General features: G+C 41.6%; 1 protein-coding gene across 1 annotated transcript; it reads right to left on the reverse strand.

The window, feature by feature from the left end:
• Positions 1–3508: 3508 nt before the first annotated feature.
• On the reverse strand, positions 3509–4259 carry LOC147882338 (uncharacterized). Its single transcript, XM_087400265.1, has 2 exons — positions 4052–4259; positions 3509–3969 (listed from the first exon to the last, which is right to left on the reverse strand). The coding sequence occupies exons 1-2, from the start codon at positions 4122–4124 to the stop codon at positions 3536–3538; spliced, it is 507 nt and encodes a 168-aa protein (XP_087256391.1). The 5' UTR covers positions 4125–4259; the 3' UTR covers positions 3509–3535.
• Positions 4260–24947: the final 20688 nt, after the last annotated feature.

The raw sequence follows: 24947 nt of genomic DNA on the forward strand, positions 1-24947 counted from the left end.
CGTGTGGTTGGAGAAAGAGAGACTTCATGCATCAAAATAAGGAAGAATCGCTAAACATTTTGTTAAGAAATAACTTCAAGGATTTTTAGCAAAAGTTTCTCAAGCAAAGGCCCACATCCCCTCTCACAGACCCAATAATCTGGCATGCTTATGCACACACCCTTGATGACATCCCCACTAGCCTACACCAGACCTGTCATAGCACACACAACTCTCAAGTGGCACAGTGGGCCAAGAAAAAGATCATGAGGGGACATGCATTGAGTATATTGCATGTGGGCTTACTACCCTAGCTCCAATCTTGGGAAATCTATTAAACAAAATGATTTTTCCTCATACTTGGACCTTAATGCCATTGTCTTGATCCATAAGGTGGTAGGGGATCCCATGAGTTTGAAAAACTAAGGACCATCATAATTGAGCTTGTTATTTCTAAGATTAATTCACCAACACTTTAGCACTTAGAAGAGTCAATTTATGGGTTGAGGGATTGAGAGGTATAGAGGATGCAAGTTTCTGGACAAATCATACTTCACTAGACACATTTTTCACATTGATAGATGTCATTGAGGAGGCATGAGCACAAAATCAAAGAGTTTACTATTGCTTATTTGGCCTATATATTGACGAGATCAAGTCCTCAATCATGACATTGGGAGGAGCGGTTCACCCATAGATGATTCTTTAACCCCAATTCTATTATAAAAAGATGTTGTGGTCCTACTCATTAGTGAGTAGAACCATAGTAAGGGTCTCGAGTGGCATTTGTATGTCTCCTCATTAGTGAGGGTCTCGAGTGGTATTTCGATGTGCTCGAAACTTTCTATGAGATTCAAAAATTGAAGGTCAATCTTGGTGAAACCAAGGTCATGATCCTCAACACATCTCGAGAAACTATACATTGGGAGCATGTTACCTTCAATGGGGCACTATCTGAGATTGTTGCATCCTATACATACTTTGGGGTTCCTTTTTCAGGCCTGATCTTCATAATGTTCCCAACATGCATGCTTGTTTAACAAGAGGGTATGTTGCACTAGCCAGACTCAAGCATTGGTGCTTTCAATTGCATTCCCAATACCCCAAAACCAAGTATCTTCTTCTTGACTTGTTTGTCCATCCAACATGGATGTAGGCTATTCCATTTTGGGGATAGATCTATCGGAGGCAAAGAGAGACTATAGGCTTTTTTCTTGTTCATAGAGAGACTATACTATAGGTAGATTGGTCTCGCATAGAGACTAGGGTTTACTTCTTGCTCGCATGATCTATAGCAAGCCATCAGTACCACATCTTCTTCTGCTAGGAGAGTTTGGGGATACCCCATACAGGAGAATAGGGTCTCAAAAGTGCCTCTAATTCATGTTTCATAGCTTGAAGGAATTAGTGACAAATTTGAGGGTGCTAGGGACCACATAAAGCATTCTCCCCCCTTTGAACCTTTCTTGACCCTCCTCACATGTGCACATATCCTCCCAAAACCTCAAGACTCTTACGCAACTACTCCTCAATGTGTTGCATGTCTTCCCCATCTTTTTGTGCTCCTCTATTCGGGTCTAACTATTTTCTCCCTCTACTTTTTATTTTTGGTTGCAGCAACTCCTACAAATCTTTACCCCCTCCTTTGATTTCCTATACTTTTGGCTCCTTCTCCTCAAGTCCTTTTCTCTTTGCTCCAGTCCTCATGTTTCTCCCTTCATCTTATGACTTTCCTACAACATCTCCTACGGTTACTCCTCTACCCCTTCTATCTCTGGTTCTACCCTATGTCCCCCCCCCCCCCCCTCTCTCTCTCTCTCTCTCTCTCTCTCTCTCTCTCTCTCTCTCTCTCTCTCAATATTGCTACAATTTTCTATAACTACCAAGGATTTTCAAGAATATTTGGCAAAATGTCAACATGGGGAGGTGTAGAAGATAACTTGGGGAAAGCGAGGTAGTCAATAGAGCGAGCGAGAAAAAGCGAGCGGGCCCAATGAAGCGAGCGAGTTTTTTTACAATTCCTCCGATGAGAACAAATTTGAAACCGAACTTACTATAGCAAGATGTTGTCATAATAAGCATACCAATAATCAGACTTACAATCCACCCTATCTTTCACTTGAAGAACATAAACTAATTACCAAACTCATAACATAGATGACTATTGAAATACCACTTCACCCGCAAAATGCACTAGACCAAAACTTTCCAAATGTATCCATGGTTCACCACAACAATTATCAGTCTATGAACAAAATGGTGTTTTAAACCATGTTCTAATCCCCCTGACATTCATCATCAAGAAAGTAGTTGCGCGCATGTGGTTTATCTAATTGCCACTCATCATATCTCTTGTCGGCTGTCATGAATCTTGCCATTTTTTCTGCATAGCATGGCAACAAACTACAACAAAACATACATTTCAAAGGAAAGTAAGTCAAAGTGGAACAATGAAAATAATTTCCAACAAGAAGAAAGTCTTGCCATCCTTATGTGTTATACAAAAGACAATTCGCTACCAACAAAAAGCAAAAAAAATCAATTGCTAGATCAAGGCCTTACAAACACTATCCAAAGCATCAAAATTTGTACTTTCTTGATTCAAAGGCACCCGTAAATGTTCACTATCTACCATATTATAAAGATGCTAAATAACACTTTCAAAGTCCTCAATTTTAGCATTCAAAATATATAACAAAAAAACTCAGGGCCAGTAGCATACTACTCATCAAAGGGGTTTGTGACAGGTTCCACTCTCTCTTCTTCCCCCTCTCCATCATGCTCTGACCTGATCCGTTTTCCAGAATGATCTGCCACAAGTGGCTCAACAATGCTAGCCATAATACTGTTGTCTGAATCAAATGAAAAACAAGGCCTGCCAATGGCCTGACAAGCACGCATAAGAGGGGCTGTACCACAACCCATCTCTAGAACCAGCCCTCCAGGAACACAGAGAAGAGACATAATGCAACCTACAAAAAAACTACTCCTCTCTAGTCCACCTCGTGCTAGCTGAGAAGACATCGGCATGATTGTCCTTGCAGAGGGAGGTATGTAATGAGTCCAGACATCTTCACGTGGATCAATCAAAAGCTGTTGGAAAAGTGGAAAGCTCTCCTCCCAAAAAACTATTGGATTCTTCTTTGCTCTACGTATTAGAGCTAATACTGAAGATTGCATCTGGAAACCACATGGAGAAAAACATGTATAGTATATTGACTTCAACTAGCAAGCATTATAGCATGAAAGATGGCAAAGATAGCATGCATAGGACTTATCCTTCCAAACATAGCATGCATAGGACTAACGAGGAGACATTTGTCAAAGACACTTTTATCATGGAATGCAAACATAGAATGCATGGAATGGTAGCTTACCTTAACACTTTTATCATGTTCTCTACAAAATCCATATGGAAACTTGTCATGAATGATCACACGTCTGACAACCTCCAAGCCCTGAACATATGCAAACCGTTCCATCCAACCAATACATTGTCCTACAAGCAATTAATTTTATTTAAAACTAGTAGAATGGAAACAAAAAATGTGAAATGTCAATTGTGGTATTGTGCCTTACCTGCCAAAGGACATATGCATGCCAACCAACCACTATCAGACAAAGAAGCTGATGCAACTGCAAGCCCATGCCGCACATGGTCCTCGAGCAAGACATTCCAAGTAGGAGTGGATCCTCTCTCATCAAGTGGATAGCCAGATGGAAAATCGAGCAATATAAAATCTGAAGCCCACTTCACCTTCTTACCCATCCTCTTGTAGTCCTGATCTCGACTAGCCACTGTAATAAAAAACTCATGCAAAATAGCATACTTATCATTTCTTTTAGAGTCAGCAAAGTCTTTGCCCATTGCAATGTAATCTCCAACTGTACAAGCAAACAAAGGTGTGATGCCACGGGCCAAGGAAATGTCAGGTGACTGTGATCGATGGAACACGTATTGCTTCACAAGTCCCGAGATTGATTCTCCACCTATATGCAAAAGCAAATTAATTACAAGTAAAACTAGTGTTAAAGGAACAACTACATATGCAGAACACAACAACACCCTTACCTGCACTCTCTATGTGATCCATTTCATGCCGCATAGGACTAGATGGTCCCTCATCTAGAAAGAGAACAATCATAAACTTATTAATGCAATGTCAAAACAAATTGAAGACAACATCAACAAACAATCATATTGTATCTTCCTTACCTTTTTCTGTAGGATGTTCTTGTTTCTCTTTCTCTTTCTTATCTCTCCTTGAGCTTCCCTCCACTTTGTCCTTACTTGCTTCATTGGCTTTTTGTGAAGCATAAGTATTGTACAAGTCTCTTTCTCGCACCAGTACTTGTCCTTTAGGAAAATCTATCCACCAGGGACAATGTGCTAATTCGCATTGAGAGAGACGGTGCATGCCAGGTGGATACATGCATGCAGCATGACCAATCTCCACCCAACTCTTGCACAAATTTGGAATGTCAGAGATCCTTTTCTCTATTGCCAAGTGGGAGAGATATCTATCAACCAAGAAACCCAAAAAAATTGGATGTCCCAAACCATCAAAAGGTCAAAAAATCAAGTGGAACAACCATCAATGATTGTGTAATTACATGAATCAATAGCACAAAAATAGACAAATGAAAAATGAACCTTCGAATGAATTGACAACATACCTATAAACCACCCTATGGGCAGCCATGTCCAACTCAGATAGTCCATCTCCTTTTTTTCCACCCTTGCTCTCCATTTTTGTTTCCTTTGATCTTAGCACCACAAACATATGTTTTCTCCCCTCTAGTTTTATATCCTCCATGTATTGCTGCAATGTGTAATCCTTAGGGGTATCCAAAGGCATGCCCATTGTTGTGATCACCCTCAAATCTTCAAGCACTTTCAACGACTGTCTCTCCACCTTCTCCAAAAATATCTCTCTACTAATCCACCTAAACAGTAAAAGTTGACGCAATTTTATAATAAAAAAATAAGAGTCATGTTATTGGCAAGAAACAAACAAACACCATGAAAGATGATTTGTATTGGTAGAAGAAACACACCCTCTATACTCAAGGTCGCCCACAGGCATGAAGTACATGTCTCGCATAGGTTTAGTGGCTTCTAACAAAGAAAGGAAAATATTTTTTTTTTCTAATCTCAAATCAGACTTTGCAATGAGTTGGAGCTTCTCCAATGTCACGCAAGAGTCCGCACCATCAAAGCGCAAGGCAAACAACTTTTCCAACCAAGCCTCTCCAAGACCAGGATCTATACAATTCAACACCTATCCAAAGATGACATGTCAGTCACTTAACTTCAAAATAAATGCAACAAAGTATAGAAAATTCAATTCACACCTTTCCCATCCTATCAGCAATTCTCTTTTGAATTATGGTACGCTGCTTTCCTTCTGCCTCTCCCCTTTGATCTAAAGGTAGCTTTGTAGATATTTTGTCCATTGCTTTTTTAAGCTCTGTATTATACTCAACCTACATACATAAGTTCCAATTAGAGAAAGCAAAGGAGTGATAAAGAAGTAAGCATCAATACAAATGCAACATTCTACCTGGAAGACAAGCCTTGCCAGATAACCTCTTGTCAATGGAAACCATGGCTTCTTCCCTTTACTCTCTTGAGCCCTCCAATTCTCTATTGATTTGATCTCACTCAAAGACAATGTTTTCATAAACACCATAGAGTCACACTCACAAATGTTGTGTGCATTTATGAGTATGTCCCTTAGACTGGGTTTGATAATGGCATGTTCATTCATGCTAGAAAACAAACAGTAAAGTACACAACCCAATCAATAAATGCAAAGTAGCATAAAACACAAATGTGGAGAAGATTCAAAGAGTCCATGTACTTACGAATTCATTCGTTGTAGCCCTGCCAAGAGAGCAATCTCACTAATTTTCCTTGGGTCAATTATTGTGCATACCACTCGTACATGTCTTTTCTTGTTTGTAGGAAAGATTTCCTTGATAACACTCATCCATGCAGTGGTCCTATGATTGCCCTCCCAAACAAATAACATCTTTTGCGACATAAAATGAAAGTCAGTGTTAGACATCACATCTTTCTCAAACTCCTCATCCACCTCTCTCCAGGTGGGAGACCAACTCTTCCTCATATCATCTGTCACAACTATCTCCCCTCCATCACTCTTGCAGACAGATACAATGAAAGACCCTTTCTCCGGGAGATAGCCCTCCACTTGAAATGTACTTTTGAGTGAAGATACATCATCACGAAGTCCTCTCACTCTTGCATAAGGTATCAACCTACACAAGGGAATGCGAGGACACTGGTTTGAATCAAACATCCTACATTTGCCAATCACATCACCTCCTCCTTCCACCTGAACTTCACTATCATCCAACTCATCCTCCTCCACTCTTGGTGGACCTTCATCTCTTTGAGTTGATGATACTTCAACCTCTAGACCCACCACACTTTCTTGCTCTTCGGTTCCACCTACTGATGATTCAACATTGTGATCTACTTTTGTTCCTCTTGTCACCTTTGTAGAATGTGCCACTTGAACTTTTCTGCCTTTTTTTCCTGTCATCCTGAAAAGACAAAAAACAAGGCATTTTTCCAATCATAGTTCTCAAAACCTTTTCAATAAAAACCAAAACTAAAAACAAGAAACAACATGTAACAACAGATAGAGTATAACCTACGGCAGGTTCAAAGGTCTTCTCAAATCTTTTCATATGCTCAAAAAAACATGAGAGCTTTTTCACATATATATATGATAAAGGGTTTGTTTATGAAAACATATGCAATACATATCACGAGGGCAAAGCCCCAAACAGATAATGAAGTGTGTACACCTCATAAGGAAAAAGCTTCAAACAAATATCTCAAACTGCTGACATATATGAATGCAAAGGTGTGTAAACTCGCACTTATGAATAAATATCATTTTACATATCTAGACAAAAATACATGTATCTACCAATGCAATTGATTTCCAGTTTAGGGAACATTCACCCACTTGTGTCCTAAAAGAAAAAGTTTCATCTCCAATGCACATAGTATTTCAACTTGCAGTGGTATCTATACACTTAGATATATGGAATTGCAGTGGCAAATATGCACTTCTATGCCTACCCCTTACCCTCATGAAAAGACACCTTGAGAAGCGAAAAAGGACAGCGCGTTAACGTGCTGTCCTTTTTGGCATCTCAAGCTGTCTCTCATGAACGCTTTTCAGCAAGGCTTTTCTACTCAATCCTCCATGTATCAATACTCACAAGAGGTTGTTTCGACTATTTCATCTTTTGTCTCCAAGTATGCTTTGGTATACAGGTCTTATGGTCTTTGGAATGCTATTGGACTCTTGGAGGGATAGGTCACATGGTCTTTTGATCGCTATGCAAGGAGGGGACTATTGGACTGCCCGAGGGACCAAAATAGGCAACGCGTTAACGCGCTGTCTCTTTTGGTCTCTCATGCAATTCTAGAGCATAAATAGGACTGTCTTCGAAATGCTACCTAGATGCCGATGGTCTACAAGGTTTTCTAAAAATTTTCCTCTTATCTCTACACTTGAACATTGGACTTGCACTCGCTCATTTGTTTTGTGAACTTCTTTCATCCGTTCAAGAGCTGAATATCACTTGAATGCCTCACATGGGAGAGGGTCTGTGTAACTCTAGCAACCACATAAATGCCTCGTATATATGGTTTGTAGAATATGGGCACAAATTTTTGACGGCAAGTCCTATAAAATGAAATGATACCTCGGGCTGCTACACAACCAAGTCAACAAAAAACCTGTGAACACCATCGAGTCCTTAGCAACAACCACCGAGCAATGCAAGCAAAATGGAGTAACGAAACAAAATGGAGCAAGCAAAAATCGTGAAGAGCCCGAGGAGATAAAATCCGACACCAAAATGCAGACTAATTAGACTATACAGAAAGGCGTACATCCCATAGCCTGGGGCAGCAAAAGAGGCAGCGCGTTAACGCGCTGCCTCTTTTGCTGCCCCAGGCTATGGTGTGTATGCCTTCCCACACTTCCCATAGTTCAACTGCTGTGGTGGCAGTTGGACTGCCTGGGGCAGCAAAAGAGGCAGCGCGTTAACGCGCTGCCTCTTTTGCTGCCCCAGGCTATGGTGTGTATGCCTTCCCACACTTCCCAGAGTTCAACTGCTGTGGTGGCAGTTGGACTGCCTGGGGCAGCAAAAGAGGCAGCGCGTTAACGCGCTGCCTCTTTTGCTGCCCCAGGCAGTCCAACTGCCACCACATCCAAGAGAGGGCAGGAAGGTACGCCGACTTTGGAGCAAAGCCGGAGAGGGGATCCATAAAATAATACCTGAGTGCGACGTAGGTGATGAAGGAGGCCTGGGGAGGGAAATAGGAAGCGAGAAGGTTGACGATGGAGGGGGGGTGGGCGATGAGGGCACGGGGTAGCGATGGTGACGCCGAGGAAGACTGGAAGCGCAGCGATGGAGAGGCGAAGGAGGAGCCAAGGGAGGAGGGCAAGGAAGGCGAGCTGGGGGAGGTAAGCTTGGAGGAGGGAACGGATGATGGGGAAGGCGAGCTTGAGGAGGGCAAGGAAGGCGAGCTTGAGGAGGGCAAGGTGATCGAGGAAGAGCGCCAACCCCGTTTCTGCCTCTAACAGACCACAGATACGATTGGCGACCGTGGCCTCTCCACGCGCTGCATGCGGCAGCAAGGATTCGCTGCTGCTGGTTGCGAATGGTGCTATCTTCTTTGCAGGTGCTATCTTCTGGTTGCGTCCAAGTCTTGCTGCAGGTGCGTCCGGGTTTCATGCAATCTCTAAGTTGACCGAGGTGCCGCAATGAAGGAGCGCCTCCGGGCTCAGTTTATTTCCTCCGTTCCAAGTACTTGGAAACTCTGACGGAACGCGAAATGAATAAGAAGGTTTTTCAAACCTGCGAAGATCTCAGAAAGAGAAGTAATCAACGCGAAATTTGCCGAAACAGCGCGAGAAGAAAAGATAATCAATGAATAGAACAGAGGCGAGCCGACAGCTATTTATCTGCAGCGAGCGTCTGCTAGGATCAATTGCTCATCGTTGCGATCTTCTTTCGCCCACACAATGCGCTAGTAAATGTATTTCGATCTTCTTTCGCCCACACAATGCGCTAATACTCAGAGCTAAAGCAATATGCCAAAGCAAAAAGCTTCTAAACAGCAGTAAATTGTGTACCTTTGTGGAGGGTGTCGCAAGCAGCGTGCCTTCAAAGTTTGCATGTTGTCTCTGTCTGTGAGCCTTCCTGTCTTCATCGATTCAAGAAGCCGCTTCTGATTGCAAGGTAGTCAGTGTGGGATTGGTGCAGCTCATATTATCGGAGGGAGCAGAGGCAGCAACGGAGGTGGGATTGGGGAAGGATGGAGGATGAGAGGGGAGAAAGAGGGACATGGTAGTGAGGGGGGGAAGAAGGGGAGCAAGCTATGAAGAGGGAAAGGTGGTGGAAGGTGGGTGAAAGGAGGCAAAGACGGTGGGAAGAGAGGTTATAAATGTTTGGAAGAATGAGGAGGAGGAGGGGAGGAAGAGAAGAAGGTAAGCGAAATGGAGGGAGGGAGGAGGGAGAAGGCGAGGAAGGAGAGCAGGAAGAAGAAGAAGAAGAAGAAGAAGAAGAGATGCTAAGGTGAACACTAAGACTGAGCAACGACGACGACGGCGGTTTTCACGTAAGACTAACATACTCAAAACCGCCTCCCCCTCCTCCCAATACCGCTCTCCGCCGCCTTTTGCGCGGTTTTTCGCCCCCCTCCGTAAAACCACTCGCGGTTTTCTCCCGACTACAAAAACCAAAACTTAACATTAGATTTCAAACGTAGCCACCAAAATTTTCATAATAATAATAAAAATGCGTGGGCATGCATAGGATAGAAAGAGGCTATGCACACAAACAAATCAGTATTAGTTGGGTGTTCCGTTGCAAACACCGGGTCCAAATTCATGTCAGCAAAGCGTGGATCCATTCCAGGTTCCATCACGAAAGCTTAGCAATGCCAAAGAACAGCGCAAAGCGGGAAAGCGTATTTGAGTAAGGGATTCAAACAAAGCGTATTGGAAAGGGGTGCCCTTTCCAATACGCCCTTCCTCCAGGTTAATCTTGTTTTGGAATCCTCTATCTTGTTTTCAAAATGCTACATAGATTGTGATTCAACACAGCCCGATTTCGCTCGTTTTTTGTCAATGCATCTTGGGCATTCCCAGATCAATAGCTTTACCTGTCGCGGAGGTTTTTTGTGCAGTTATTTGTATTTGGGTCGCTTTTTGCGCGTCGCAATTCGTCTTTAATGGCTTCTTTAATGGAGTCTGGACCAAACTGCGATGATCGTCATTATGACATGTTGTAATGTATCCTGACGTCCCATTTTGACATTGCACCTATTGCGTGGGGATCATAAAAAGTGGATTCCGTCCTTGGAAGACACCTTTGCGATGAGGAGAAGTGCCTTACTATCGTGTTAGGCTTATCCCGCGACAAGAAGTTGCTTTCGAAAGGATGATTGGAAGATGCAACGCGATGGGCCAGTTCTTAACTTGCTATGTTGCCAGTGGAAATATGCAAGGAAGAGCGTGGAGGAGAAAGGGAGAAACGTAGAGCAGGAGATGAAGAGTAAAGCACAAGGGAGGACCATGGGGATGGTAAAGCAATAAACTCCACATGCTAATCCAAAGAAAAACATCATACGAGGCGCAGGTTGCATTTCCTCAAACAGGAATTCGAGAACATTGCAAACGGCGGTCGCATTAAACGGCGAGCTGGGGAAGGAAGGCGAGCTGGGCAAGGAAGGCGAGCTGGGAGGAGGTAAGCTTGGAGGAGGTAAGCTTGGGCGAGGAAGGCGAGCTGGAGGAGGTAAGCTTGAGAGACGAGGGGTTTAAGGAAGGGGAGTTGTGGGTTTAAGGTAAGCTTGAGAGACGAGGGGTTTACTCCACTCGAATTCCAATGGACCTGTCACCCCGCCTTTAGAGAAACGATTTTATCAGATTTTGCAGGCCTGGTCATTATTAGACGGTAGGAGAAGACGTGGGTATGGGTAACGCCTTGTAATAGTGAGGAGAACACCTTGTAATGACTCATGATGGAAATAGTAATATTGCTCGTTCATGCAAATGTGAAGTAAACTAACACGTTTTGATAGTTTTCATTTTAGATATGGATTTGAAGATACTACTCATTCTAACTATTACTAGTAAAATATAGTAATTATAAATCTTTAATTTTTTTTTGGATATTTTAGTCTTTCAATTATATAAATTTGAAAGTTACTTCTCTTTTTATTCATTTATATTAAATGTACACCCTTACTGAATGAAATGCATGGAGGCGTCATCCAAGTTACTATATGCATGAAGGCATCTTGTTCAAAGATTACCATTATTGTAAACAAATAAACACATCTTGTTCAATAAAGACTTGCAGTTAAACGACCACCTTGGATGCTAATAGTGACATCCATTTGCATTTGACACTTACAGAGACGAACTTGCTTCTTCTCTTCTCTCCCATAATCCCTCTCAGTGGCTCTTTCAACACTTCTCTTTGCTCCATTCTCTTCGGTCTCCAACACATCTATGCCATTTCTTCTTTTGCCTCCCTGCTTCCGGACCCTTTGTGTAGCTAGCTTTTCTCTTGTTCTTTGGTTGGTGTCGTCTGGTGCTACATCTTGGCTCTAGCATTTGAATCATGCCTTTCTCAGTTTTCATTCGCTTTGGAGAACACGAATCATTGACCATTCGTTTTGATACTCCTTTCCTGGAGGTTTCATTGGTGGAGCTTAAGGAACACTTTCACATTGAGAACGAGGACATTGAGCTGCATCAAGAAATCGGAATAGATGAGCTTGCCATTGTACTTCCAGTGGTAAACTTAGAGGATGGTCAGAAAGGGTTTAAGATTAGTGGTAGCCAACAATCAACCTTAAGAGTTCACATGCCCTATAAAAGAGGTTCTCATGGTGACTTTATGAATCATGAACTAAATAGTGTGGTTTCACTGATAGAGAGGATGCCTTTGAATAGTTCTCTTCATGTTGCGCTCAAATCTGCAGTTCGAGTGGAGAAAGTTACTGAGCTTCCTCTAACTTATGATGGATATATTGTCTTCGAACTTCCACCTATGCCTAAGGGTTCACCAATGTCTGGAATGGAACAGAATACTGATGGTCATGTTTGGACAAAATATTCCACATGTTCGCAAGACTGCTTCAATGGTGTTGTGAGAATGAGTAGATGTTCAGGTTATTTGAGATGTTGTAATTTGGATTGTCCTTTCCTTGAACGAATGGGAGTTTTAAATGATACACAATGGAAAGGAAAGCTTAGGAGACCTCCTCTACCTGGTCCCATTGATCCAGCCTTGGGGTCACTTGTGTGCAAGCATTGTGATGCAATACCAGAGTGTGTTTACCTATGCAGTGCTATTATATATTATTGCTTTCCCCATGAACGAGTGAAGACAACGAGATGTGCAGTGCATGTGGGTTTCCATGACCATCCAGTTGAAAAAGGTAGAAGTCGAGCAAAGGAAATGCAAGTAGATGATCTCATTTCAATGCGTGCAAGGTTGAATGGAAATTCCTCTTGCAAAAAAATCGAGGTGTCTGTGGCACAAGACCTTGTGATGGAGATGATGCTAGCAAAGGATGGGGTTGTTGTGGAGCCGCTAGATGATCAAAAGTTCGAAGAAGTGCTTGAAACCATTACACCAATGACCCAGAGAAGGAGGCTTCAGAGAGTGGTGCAGAGCGCAAGAAGTGAGGCTAGAGGAGGGGATGGTGGAATGGATTCAATACTTGATTTAAAGAGGAGATGCAAATATCCATACCTACAAAGTATCCTATTTCCTGAACAATTGCAAGATGAACAACAGCCACATATCTTCAAAATGTCGACCATTGGTCCAGGATCAGGAGTTGATCTAGTGAATCGCATGCGGCCTGGTGGGAGCTTGGGATCACAATGGGTTCATTTTGACCATGTGCATCGAGTGAGGGGATGGTCAACAATGGGTGCTCATGTGTATGACCCATTCATAAGGGAACTATTAACTATAGCAATATGTGAATTCAAGGTGGAGGATAACCATGCTCAAGTTCGATTCTGGGAGCTACTGAACAATACAATGGAGAAGAATGGTTTTAAAAAACCTGAATTCCGTGGATTCATGGCAGATGGAGCAGGAGCAAATTGGCTGGCTGTCCGCACTGTTTACAATGGGGGACCGGAAAATGTGATGGATGGTAGAGAAAGAACTTGTGTTTTCCATTGGGAGATGAGCATGGTTGAGCACACCAAACGATGCATTAAGCCGCAATTTCAGGAGGAGCATAAACTTCTATGTCGGAAGTGGAGAGAGGCAACAACTTCAACTTCTGCAGACCAATGCAAACAAACATTGAATTTGTATTGGTCCCCAATTCATGTGAAGGAGGGTGAGCTACCAACATTGCATACGTGGCTTGCTTGGTGGGATGTTAGAGTCAACCAGTGGGGGGGAATGTTCTTGCAACAAGAAGAGCACTCTGGATTTGTTCCTACAGTGAACCTTTCAGAGACAAAACATTCTAGCATGAGAGCAGCACATGGATATGCAAAACACATAACATTGTATGATGCTTGTGCAGCAGATCTTGCAATGAGTGTCCTTCAGAGTGCCCACTACAATGCCTTTATGAATGGAAGACACTTGGGTACAGGACCAAATTTGGATGCTCTCCGGCGAAGAATACTTGATGGTAGTGGGTCTGGTAAAGGGGACAGAAATAGGCTTGTGGATTTATCACACATAGTGATTGAAGAGGGTGGGATACAATCTCCTGAGATGAATAGGCCAATAACAGAATCGGTGAGCATAAGAAGAAAGAGGGGTTCAAAATGTTCAACATCGGTCCATGCAAATGATAGTCATCGACCAGAATACATGACAGTGACAACAAGGAGAGTGATAGGAAAAAGAAGACAAATTGATTTTAAAAGTCCATCACAGGACGTGGTTTGTAGAGAGATAGATATTCATGAAGCCAATTGGGCGATCAGGAGAACTGAACCACATAGCGTTGTCACATGCTTTGGCTACTTGGCAGAGAGTCGGAGACGATGTGGGGCACTAATCAATGCACTTGGTAGAAGTGCAAGTTATGGTGTGCCAGCCCCTTGTTTTAAGGGAAGAAGGCAACATTCTCATGGAGTGACAGAGCAGTTTGTATGGTTTTGTAATACTTCTGTCACCCATACATGGAATGTGGATAAATCCATTCAAGGTGTTCCTGGGGTCTCTCCAGGTGTATGGAAGGTTGCAAGTGGGACATCAATGACTGTAGATGAGAGGGGTGCCCTTGTAAGGGCAGGGTTCGTATTTAATAGTGATGATTCTATTGGTGTGATGGGACCTCCTTATGCACAGCAGATCCATACACCTAGCCATGTGCGCCCTTCTCATCGTGATGGAAAGCTTGTTTCATGGAGAAGTAAGTTGAATAAAGATTTCAACGAAAGGATACACAAGGCAGTTACAGAAAATGGGGAGGTGGTGAGAGAGAACATCATTATTCCACATGAGGTGCATGTATTCCATGTTCGTACAACAGGATCAATGTCTAAGGGGCTAACATATAGTGTCTTGATTTCAGAGTTTCCACGTTGCACATGCCTTGATTTCACAGAAAGGGAAGCAAGAAAAAGTCCCTACATGCCTTGCAAGCACATATACTTCGTGTTTATTGTTGTCTTGGGCTTAACTGAAATGGTGCATCAGTTTATGCATCAGGCTGCATTGACAAAAGTTGAATTGTTTCAAGCTCTGGGTGGTAGAAGAAACCCATCAAGTATGTAGTGTATGGCTTGGATGCCCTTTTTTTTCAATTCCTTCAGAATCGGATAATATATGTAGGTGTGCTTCCTTGCATGATGCTGCACTAAGTTGTATTTTTTGAAGGTGGAAGAAACCCATGAAGCATTTAGTAGGCAGCCTAGATGCCTTTTTTATATTTCCTTTGGAAGCGGATGATATACATAGGTGTGCTTCCATGTTTTGGCAATGCACAAAAAAACATTTTGTACAATCATTCCAAGGGTTGGAAGATATTTTGAAGCATCAAATTTTTCTATCAACTTTTTTTTGTATGACATATGCTTTTTGTGCTATGGAGTTAATAACTTTTAGAAAAAAGGTGACTTCTGACAACATGAAGAGCAGTTAATGTAATATGTTACTATTCTCATTATTGAAAGCATTCAATGTTTTATTTTATCATTACTTTTTCATAGCAAAGGAAACATGATTTGAACATGTACTTCTGGAAACATGCTAGCCAAGATGCAGGCGAGTGGTTAAGCTTTCTTAGAGCATAAATTGTGGTAATTGGCTGTCCTGGATGAATATGATGTGGTTGTTATTAAACAGATAACACCTTGCATTGTTGTTTGTCCACGCTCGCTTATTTGGCCTCGCTCGCTTTTCTTCGCTCGCTTTTTGGTAATCCTCGGGGAAAGCAAGCCTTGGAAACAGCCATGGCATTCATCTCAAATGGGATAGCTTGTAAGGGTACCACAAGGTGCTCACTTGCCCCAACAAAATATGTCTTGTGTTGATCAAAACAATTGATAGTTTGGAGGCGACAAATGTGGCTATATTAGATGAGAAAACTCATGTGGACAAGACACTAGCTGAGATTTAAAAAAAAGAAGGGGAAGTACAAGGGGAGTGGAGGAAGGAAAGCACCAAGAAAGAGGAATGGGAAAAGGAGGAAGCAAGATGGGAAAGTGAGAAAACAAAGATCCAAGACAAGGTACATGCACTGGGGGTGACATGCAAATGACCTTGGAGGCGGGTTGCAAAGAAATGGAAGAACACAAAGCAGAGAATGCAACTCTCAAGAAAGAGATGGCTTCCATGCAAGTCACAATGAATGGCAAACTTGCTGAACTACACAACAACTCACTAAAGGGAAGGAAAAGGTGCTTGAATAGGCAACAGTGGTAAAAAAGGGATGAGCAGCCCATAAAAAGTGCATTTTTGAGGCTCTAGAGGAAGAGAAAAGGAGGGCCAGCAAAGCATTGAATGTCGTGGTAGGAGGCTTGATAGTGGGAGATACAATGGCAGATGCCCAATTTTTGTTCATTAATATGGATGTCAATCTCACGTGAGAGATAGCCTGGAAGGTAGGCAAGGTGGGGATACCAACAGCAAGGCCATTAGTGTTGAACCTTCCTACTACCATGAATAGGTCTACCCTCATGAGTATGAGGGAGATTTGAAAGGGATAAGAATATACTTGGATGATGACCTCTCTCTCTTATAACAAGATCACAGAAGGGAGGGAATGGTACAAGTAATGGCAAGAAAGTGGGGTGCCTATAGAGATGGCAAAGTGATTATTCGGGAAAGAGTATACAAGGGGGAGAAGGAAGATGTGGAATTATGATAGCGTTGGGCCAACGGCTTCCGTGGCTGTTAGCCCCTATTCTTGAGGCAACTTAGGCAGTAAGCTGTTGCCCTCAGAATAGGTTGTGTTTTTTAAATAGCATTTTCATTGTAATTACTGTCTTCAGTCCCTTTATGGAGGCTAGAAGCACAGGTTTTTTTCAAGCATTAAAACAAGTTTTCTTTTAATATCCAACGAAGCAATGAGCAGAGGAAGTGTAGTGGGAGATAGACTATCCTCACTCTCTCTCCTGCTCAATACTAACTGCAACTGCAAGATGATGCACTCAATAGACAAAGTGAGCTGTGGAGCTACCCTGTTGGTCTGCTACGGGGACACCTGACTCTGCTGCTTTGAAGGCTTGAAGGCCTGAGGAGTGGATGAAGAATGAGGGCCAGAGGCTGCCCCTTTATAGGTTGATAGGTCAGCCTGGCCGACCAAAAAATCGACAGATTGACTTTTGAACAAAAACTCAACCCTGTGTTTTCTGACCTGCGATGGCGTGGTGTTGACTTTTCGTTGACTGTGTGCTAATTGTTGATTGCGTTGGGCTGCCTGAGTGGCTATACGGATGCCTACGTGGCTGTTGACCTGGCTGCCTACGTTGGCACAAGCTAGCATGGCCACGGGCGTGTGGATGCCTGTGACATCCCCTTCTACTGAAACTTGAACTAGGGTAAGAAAGAGGCTTCCCATCGTGCTGACTGAGGTGACTGTTTGTTGTATACTTAGATAATAAATCCTAATCCAAATGCCTGGTTCTTGAATCAAAAATGGTTGCTAAACTCAGGAATCCTGATCTGCAAGCACTGAATGCTTGGATTTGGTACTAGCTTCTGGTATGGATATTTGCTGTGGGTTAATATTCCAAGATGATGCTCCCTGTGGTTTTCCTCGGTGCATATAGGTGATAGGGACGGAGGAAGATTGGGTTTGAGAGAGGCATCCTGGTCTTGGTGTAACCCTGTTGCCTACTGTAATGCTATATCTTGCTGTAACATTGTATCATGTTGTAATACTGTGTCTTGTTGGTGCCAACCTTGAACCCCTTGAATGACTGATAAAGGTCGAGGTGGAACACCCTTGGCTCTATAACTAAAGAGCTCAGGATCATGAGGGACTATGGACTGTTGAGCATTCGTCCTAGCTCTGATTTTAGTGAAGATGTTCAACCATGCTATATGCCATGACTTCTTATTATTATCTACTTGAGCACTACCACATTGTGGCCTTACACAAAGTAGGGGACCCCATGGACAATGGGAATTGCTGCACTCATATGATTTGCTAGACTCTAGCCAAGATCTATGGGTCGGTACTACAGAGGAAGACCAACATCCACATAGAGGCACGTGGCCAATGGGCTCTAGGACAGGCATCGATGATAGCACTCCACCCTTGACCACATCTTCATATTGAGGGCCATCATTGATGAGGCAAGATCGAAGTGCCAGAAAGTCTACATTTTCTTTGTAGACTTCTAAAAGGCCTTTGGCACGGTTCCATGCTCCCATATGATCAAGAGTCTTCAAGACATGTAGATTCCAGAGGATTTTATTTGGGGAGTGATGAGCCTATACAAGTCCATCAGAGGAGAGTTTGTGCCCTAGGGGGTTTATCAAAGAACATCATCAGAGTGAAGCAGGGATACACTCTCTCATCGACCCTCTTTGGTCTCTATATTGACAAGATCACATCTTTTATTGAATGCCTAGGAGGTGAGGGATCACAACTCGATGACTTGATAATATATATATTGCTATATGTAGATGAAAGTCCTGATATAATCTTCAATGGAGGGTCTATAAAGGCATTTAGTGGCACTAGAGATTTTTTTTAGGGAGAGAGACTCGACAGTCATTCTTGGCAAGACGAGGGTCATGATTTTGAACACGTCATGTGCTATAATACTCCGACATAGTTTCACTTACCAAGGTGAGGCAGTAGAGATAGTATAGTCCTACACATACTTAGGGGTAGTTTACAGGATTTTAGATGCGACAACACATGTGGATAGGGAGCTTGGCCAAACCAGAGAGGCAATGATTTTGGGCCCACTTTCAAGACTCGCCAATGAAGGTGAGAGTGCTCTCAACGGAAGCAAGAACAGAAGAGGGAGAGAGAGAAACAGAGAGCCACAAGAGTTTTGGTGGGTGCAGAACCACCCTAATCTTCTTTTTCATTCATTTATATATGTGTTTGAGTATTGTACATAACCGGGGTAAAGGCACAGTGACCTTTAACCCCCACAACCTCCCACTTAAAGGAAAATGTGCCTTTAAGGGAGAACAACCAGTGAGCATACTATCCAATGCCCATCAATACATGACAATACTCAAACCGCTAACTAGGTAGACTCTTCGTCAGCATATCTGCAGGGTTATCATCTGTATGAACCTTGACAAGCTCTATGCGCTTGTCCTCAATTATCTCCCTAATGAAATGGTACCTAACCTTAATGTGTTTGGTCTTTGCATGAAAGACCGGATTCCATGCTAGCTGAATAGCACTCATGGAATCACTATGCAATGTCGGTACACCTATATGAATCCCCCAATCAAACAGTCTCAAACAAAGGCAAGACTTTCCCATGAAATAGAGAATTATCCCCATCAATGATGGGGCCTCCCAATGCCTCTTTCCTGGATTAGCCATATACTGGCTACCAACTCCCACTGTAAATGCAATGTCTGGTCTAGTAGCTATCATAGCATACATAAGACTCCCAACCGCTGATGCATAAGGAACCTTGGCCATCATGGCCCTCTCCTCATCTGATTTGGGACTATCTGTATGACTCAATTTCACATATGGAGGCAATGGAGTACTCACTGACTTCCCCCCCTCCATATTGAAACGTTGCAATACTTTTGTAACATACTCCTTCTGTGAAAGCCAAAGGAGTTTCCTACTCCGATCACGCATGATGCACATACCAAGAATATGACCTGCAAGTCCCAAATCCTTCATATCAAAGGCCTCATGCAACTTGGCCTTTAATGCATCTAGCTCATAAGTATTCTTGCTAGCCAATAGCATATCATCCGCATATAGTGCCAGGATTATCAGGCTATTATCCTTAGCCCTTTTAGTGTAGAGGTAGTTATCAATTTCACTCCTAAAACCCTAGGACCGAATGAAAGCATCAAACTTCTGCTACCATTCTCTAGGTGCTTGCTTAAGACCATAGAGACTCTTCTTAACCTTGTAAACTAAATGCTCTTTGTCCTTTTCTTCAAAGCCTTCCGGCTACACCATGTAAATTTCCTCATGCAAATCCCCATGCAAGAAAACTGTATTGACGTCCATCTGCATAGAGCAAAAGGAAATACAAAAACAAGTGGAGGAACTTATAGAGAGAGGATTGATAAGACCCAGTAGTTCTCCTTATGGAGCACCTGTCTTATTAGTCAAAAAGAAAAATGCAACCTACTGAATGTGCATAGACTATCGTGCACTGAACAAAATCATAGTGAAGAACAGATATCCAATCCCTTGGCTTTTTGTAGAATGATTCTCTCTCTCTCTCTCTCTCTCTCTCTCTCTCTCTCTCTCTCTCTCTCTCTCTCTCTCTCTCTCTCTCTCTCTCTCTCTCTCTCTCTCTCTCTCTCTCGCATGCGCACATGCACACGCATGCACGCGTGCGTGTGCACACACACACACACACACAAACACAAAGTTCTACACTCATGCTATGCATTATGATATGTTGCATAGACCAAGAAGTCATCTCCATAAATGCAAAGTACAATGACACCCATGAGTTCCATAACTGAGTTCTAATTCTCAAGAAGAGTCAATATACTGAAAACTTTTTGTCAAGGTAAAAAGCCCCAATTTTTAGTTGACTTGGTTAACCCTTTCACAAGCTAAACTATCCAAAATAGCAACCAGAGATAGCAGCACTTAGGAGGGCTGAATTTGCACAACTGGAAGAGCTAATGAAGGGGATTTTTATGCCAAAATAAATCTTATATACGAAATAATATCCAACCCAGAGGATAGCTAAAAATATATGCCACGTTGCCTGTGAGAATTGCTTCAAAATCAACTCATTTTTCTTTGATTTCTCCCTCGTTTGTGGACCAAATGTGCTCAAAATTGAACATCAGCCAGCTCATAAGGTCACCTAACTCATAAGGTCGCCCAATTATACCTAGGAGGGCTGGTCAAAATTTTACTTCTATAGGTCATATGTAGCAAAAGTTGTCAGGCAGTAATCATGTTGGCACGAGCTGAGAAAGTACAATTTTATGGGTGGGGAAAAAAGATTAAGACGGGTGGGAATGAAGAGGGGGACTATGGCACAAGGGGGAAGGAAGAGGGGGAAGAGGAGCATGTACATGATGGGAGGTGGAATGTAGAGATGGAGACATCAAGGAAAGAGAGTTATGCTTTATTGGGAAGATGGCGGGGGAAATCAAAGTACTAGCTAGGTGGCTTTACAAGAATGAGCATGTTCCAAAGAGAGGGGCAATGGAAACATGATGGAGAAACAAGAAGATGGAAGAATCTTTTTCATTCATGAGAGAGAGATGGCCAATATATAGGCAAGTGAGAGATACAATGTACCTATGAGCTCAAGAGAGCATCTAGATCCACAAATTTCTCCATGAATCTCTCAATCACATACCACACTCCTTCAATCACACCTAGTGACTAATAGAGCATTAGTCACACCTAACTCAGGCACACTTACACACACACACACACGTGTGTTCACACACTCACTCATGTGATTGCACTCACAATAATAAACATATATATGTATGTATATATGTATATATATATGTATATATACATATACACATACATATATATATATATATATACACATATACATATATATATGTATGTACGTATGTATGTATATGTATGTATATATATATATATATATATTTATGTATGTATGCATGTATGTATGTATATATATATATATATATATATATATATATATATATATATGTATGTATGTATATGTATGTGTGTGTGTGTGTGTGTGTGTGTGTGTGTGTGTGTGTGTGTGTGTGTGTGTGTGTGTGTGTGTGTATGTATTTATGTATGTATGTATGTATGTATATGTATATATATACTTGTGTGTGTGTATGTTTTAAAAAAAACCTTTTAACAACATGGCACATGAAGCTCAGATAAGGGTGGATAAAAAATTATTTATTACATGGTTTGTTTTATCAAACCAAAAGTTGGTACAAAAAGTGTAAAAAATAATAGCAATGCCGGTGCAGTCCTGACAAGCATCTTATTTACTGAAGAGGAGAATATGCATACCTGCCACCATCCAACAAGAAAACGTGATAAGAACCAAGTTAACTTAAGTTGGGAAGACAGGTGTCATAAACACTCCTCCCTTGTTATCGAGGTCACAATAAATTTGAAGCTTAGCTATAAAGTTACCCAGCACGATGTAAAAATTTAATTGAGAAGAATATGGGTTTGTTCAAGTGTGGCTTGGGTCAACTATATAATGTACCTGGTTAGGTTGAGTGGTTAGGTGTGGAACCATGTAGAAAAAGAAAATTATAAACTATGAGAAAATGGAGGGTAAGAACAATTACTTGGGGCAATCAATCAGGGGGGAAATTTTTAATTGGGATATATCAAGGGGAGAACGAGGTGAACAAAGTTTAGAGGGGCCCTTGAAAGACAAAGGGCCATTTACACAGACTGCTCAAACCATTTAAAATCCCACATTATGTACATACCAATGGACTCATAAGCAACGTAGCTAGCATCAGTTTGTAGATATTAGGATCTTCTAGAAGCATGTAGAGTACAAGAATATACATACAATGTTAAAACATAACTTTTAAAACATCATTAATGTAGAGAGAAGAAATTTAAAAGAGAGAGTAGATCATGAGTATGTAACCAAGCTAACAGTCGTCCAATGCACAATATGAGATGAAGGGGGAATTATAAAGAGAGTAGAGGGGGAATTGGTAAAAATTTGAGGGTAAGGAGGGAAAGAAAGATCAAGGGCATAAGCTAGAAATATGTAGAAAATAAGGGGGGGAATAGAATTAACTAGATAGGTTAGAAATATAAAGGGGGTTGTTTTGTTTTTAATAAGGGGCAAATTTTAAAAATAGATATATAAGTTAGGGTAATAAAGGGGGTTGTTTAAACCAAGGGGGAAAAAATAACTGGGAATACTAGGAGAGAGGCAATATGGAGAGAGGGGGGGTCCAAGGAATGTATGTATTAAGGAAAAATAAATTTAGATAGGGGGTGAGGATAGCCAAAATCATAGAGTTTATAATATGAGATAAGTACATAGGTAAAGAACCTGTGTCCATGGTCGCATTGCGGAGTAGCAGCAGTTGAGTAGCCTAGTGTTGTATCCATGCATGCGGTACATGTGTAGTACCATAAAAGGCAACACGACATGCAGACTTAGCAAAGCAGGGCACTAGGCTCGAGTGATTAGAATGGGGGGCACGAGTGGATAGGCATAGAGGGGCGTGCTATCACGGGACACTAGGCTAGAGTAATTAAAATGGGGGGCACAAACGGATAGGCATAGAGAGGCATGTTGTCACGGGGCAGAAGACCCAAACACAAAGCACCAAGCTTTTTTGCAGAGGGCCAACGTGCATGTGAGGGAGAGTTTAAATAGGGGGTGATAGGGGTGGTCGGGAGGGTTAGGAGGGAGACTAAGGAGAATGGGGTGGGGAACCCTAGGATAGCATACACCTCGAGGCATGCACAGTGGAAAAAAGGTAGTAGTGCAGTCAGCAGTGCAGTTAGGGTAGGTACATTACAAACATTAGGCCATAGGATAATTTAGGTAGATAGGGAAATTTTATATTAAGAGAAAAAGTGGAAGCTTTTAAGAGCAAATACATATTTAGGAGATAAAGGGATCGTAAATTTTTTAAAACGAAATTAAATATTAAATAGAAAAATACTAAGAGAAGGGAGGGTTAGTTGGGGAGGGGAGTCAAACGATGGGGAGCAATTTGGGAAGGCGGGTTAATGCCATGTGGTGTAAGGGGGAAGAAAGGGCTATGGGGGTTAGTTTAGATTTAATAAAGAGGTACTTTAGGAAATAAGTTTAAAATATGTTTAAAAATTCGGAAACAGATAGAAATAATTAGAGAGAAAAATGAAAGACCTTAGGAAATTTGATAACATTTCGGAGAAAGGGAGAATACTAATAAAAAGTAGAGGAATTTAGAAAGGAAATTTAAAAAATTGTAATGAAATTAGCATAAGAAAAAATTAAAGGAAAAAAGAAAGAAAAGTACTTATAAAAAAGTTAAGAATTTAACAAAATTTTTAAGAATTAGGGACAATGTGTGTGTGTGTGTGTGTGTGTGTGTGCCCACCCTTACCCAGGGGGACACCACAGGATGGGGGCAAGACACCCATCAAGTGGTGTCCTACCTCACACCCAAAAAGAGGAAGCCTCTTTATAATTATTAAAAAAGGGATTATATCGTAAGTGTTTCTAAGTGGTTTTTTCTTATGTGATCATCAAATCATTTAATGTAATTTGACACATATTGAAATTACCATAACTATCTTGAAACAATCATGCACCTGGCACCACGATTGCATAGTTATGACAATTCCACCAAAGAGTGCAGCTTGAAAGGGATGTCTTACCTCAAGAAGAGTTGTATAAGAATCTCATCCCTGATAAAGGTTTAACGAGCAATGTGGCACATGGCATGTGCCATGTGGCAACCCAGCCAAGGGTTACCAACGTGGCACATGGTTAACCCGACCAAAGGTTAACAAGGTTTGGGTGTGTGTGTGTTTGAAATAAAAAACCTTTTAACAACATGGCACACGAAGCTCAAATAAGGGTGGATAAAAAATTATTTACTACATGGTTTGTTTTATCAAACCAAAAGTTGGTACAAAATTGTAAAAAACAATAACAATGCCGGTGCAGTCTTGATAAGCATCTTATTTATTGGAGGAGAATATGCATACTTGCCACTATCCAATAAAAAAACGTGATAAGAACCAGGTTAACTTAAGTTGGGAAGACAGGTGTCATAAACACTCCTCCCTTGTTATTGGGGTCACAATAAATTAGAAGCTTATCCATAAACTGAACCAGCACGATGTAAAAATTTAAGTGAGAAGAATATGGGTTTGTTCAAGTGTGGCTTGGGTCAACTGTATAATGTACCTAGTTAGGTTGAGTGGTTAGGTGTGGAACCGTGTAGAAAAAGAAAATTATAAACAATGAGAAAATGGAGGGTAAGAACAATTACTTGGCAATCAATCAGGGGGGGAAATTTTAATTGGGATATATCAAGGGGAGAACGAGGTGAACAAAGTTTAGAGGGGCCCTTGGAAGACAAAGGTCTAGTTACACAGACTGCTCAAACCATTTAAAATATGCCCACATTATGTACATACCATTGGACTCATAAGCAACATAGCTAGCATCAGTTTGTAGAGATTAGGATCTTCTAGAAGCATGTAGAGTACAAGAATATGCATACAAAGTTAAAACATAACTTTTAAAACATGATTAATGTAGAGAGAAGAAGTTTAAAAGAGAGAGTAT

This window comes from Dipteris shenzhenensis, chromosome 29, assembly GCF_047967505.1.
Source record: "Dipteris shenzhenensis isolate YYH24624 ecotype China chromosome 29, Dip_SZ_1.0, whole genome shotgun sequence".
NCBI classification, from domain to species: domain Eukaryota; kingdom Viridiplantae; phylum Streptophyta; class Polypodiopsida; order Gleicheniales; family Dipteridaceae; genus Dipteris; species Dipteris shenzhenensis.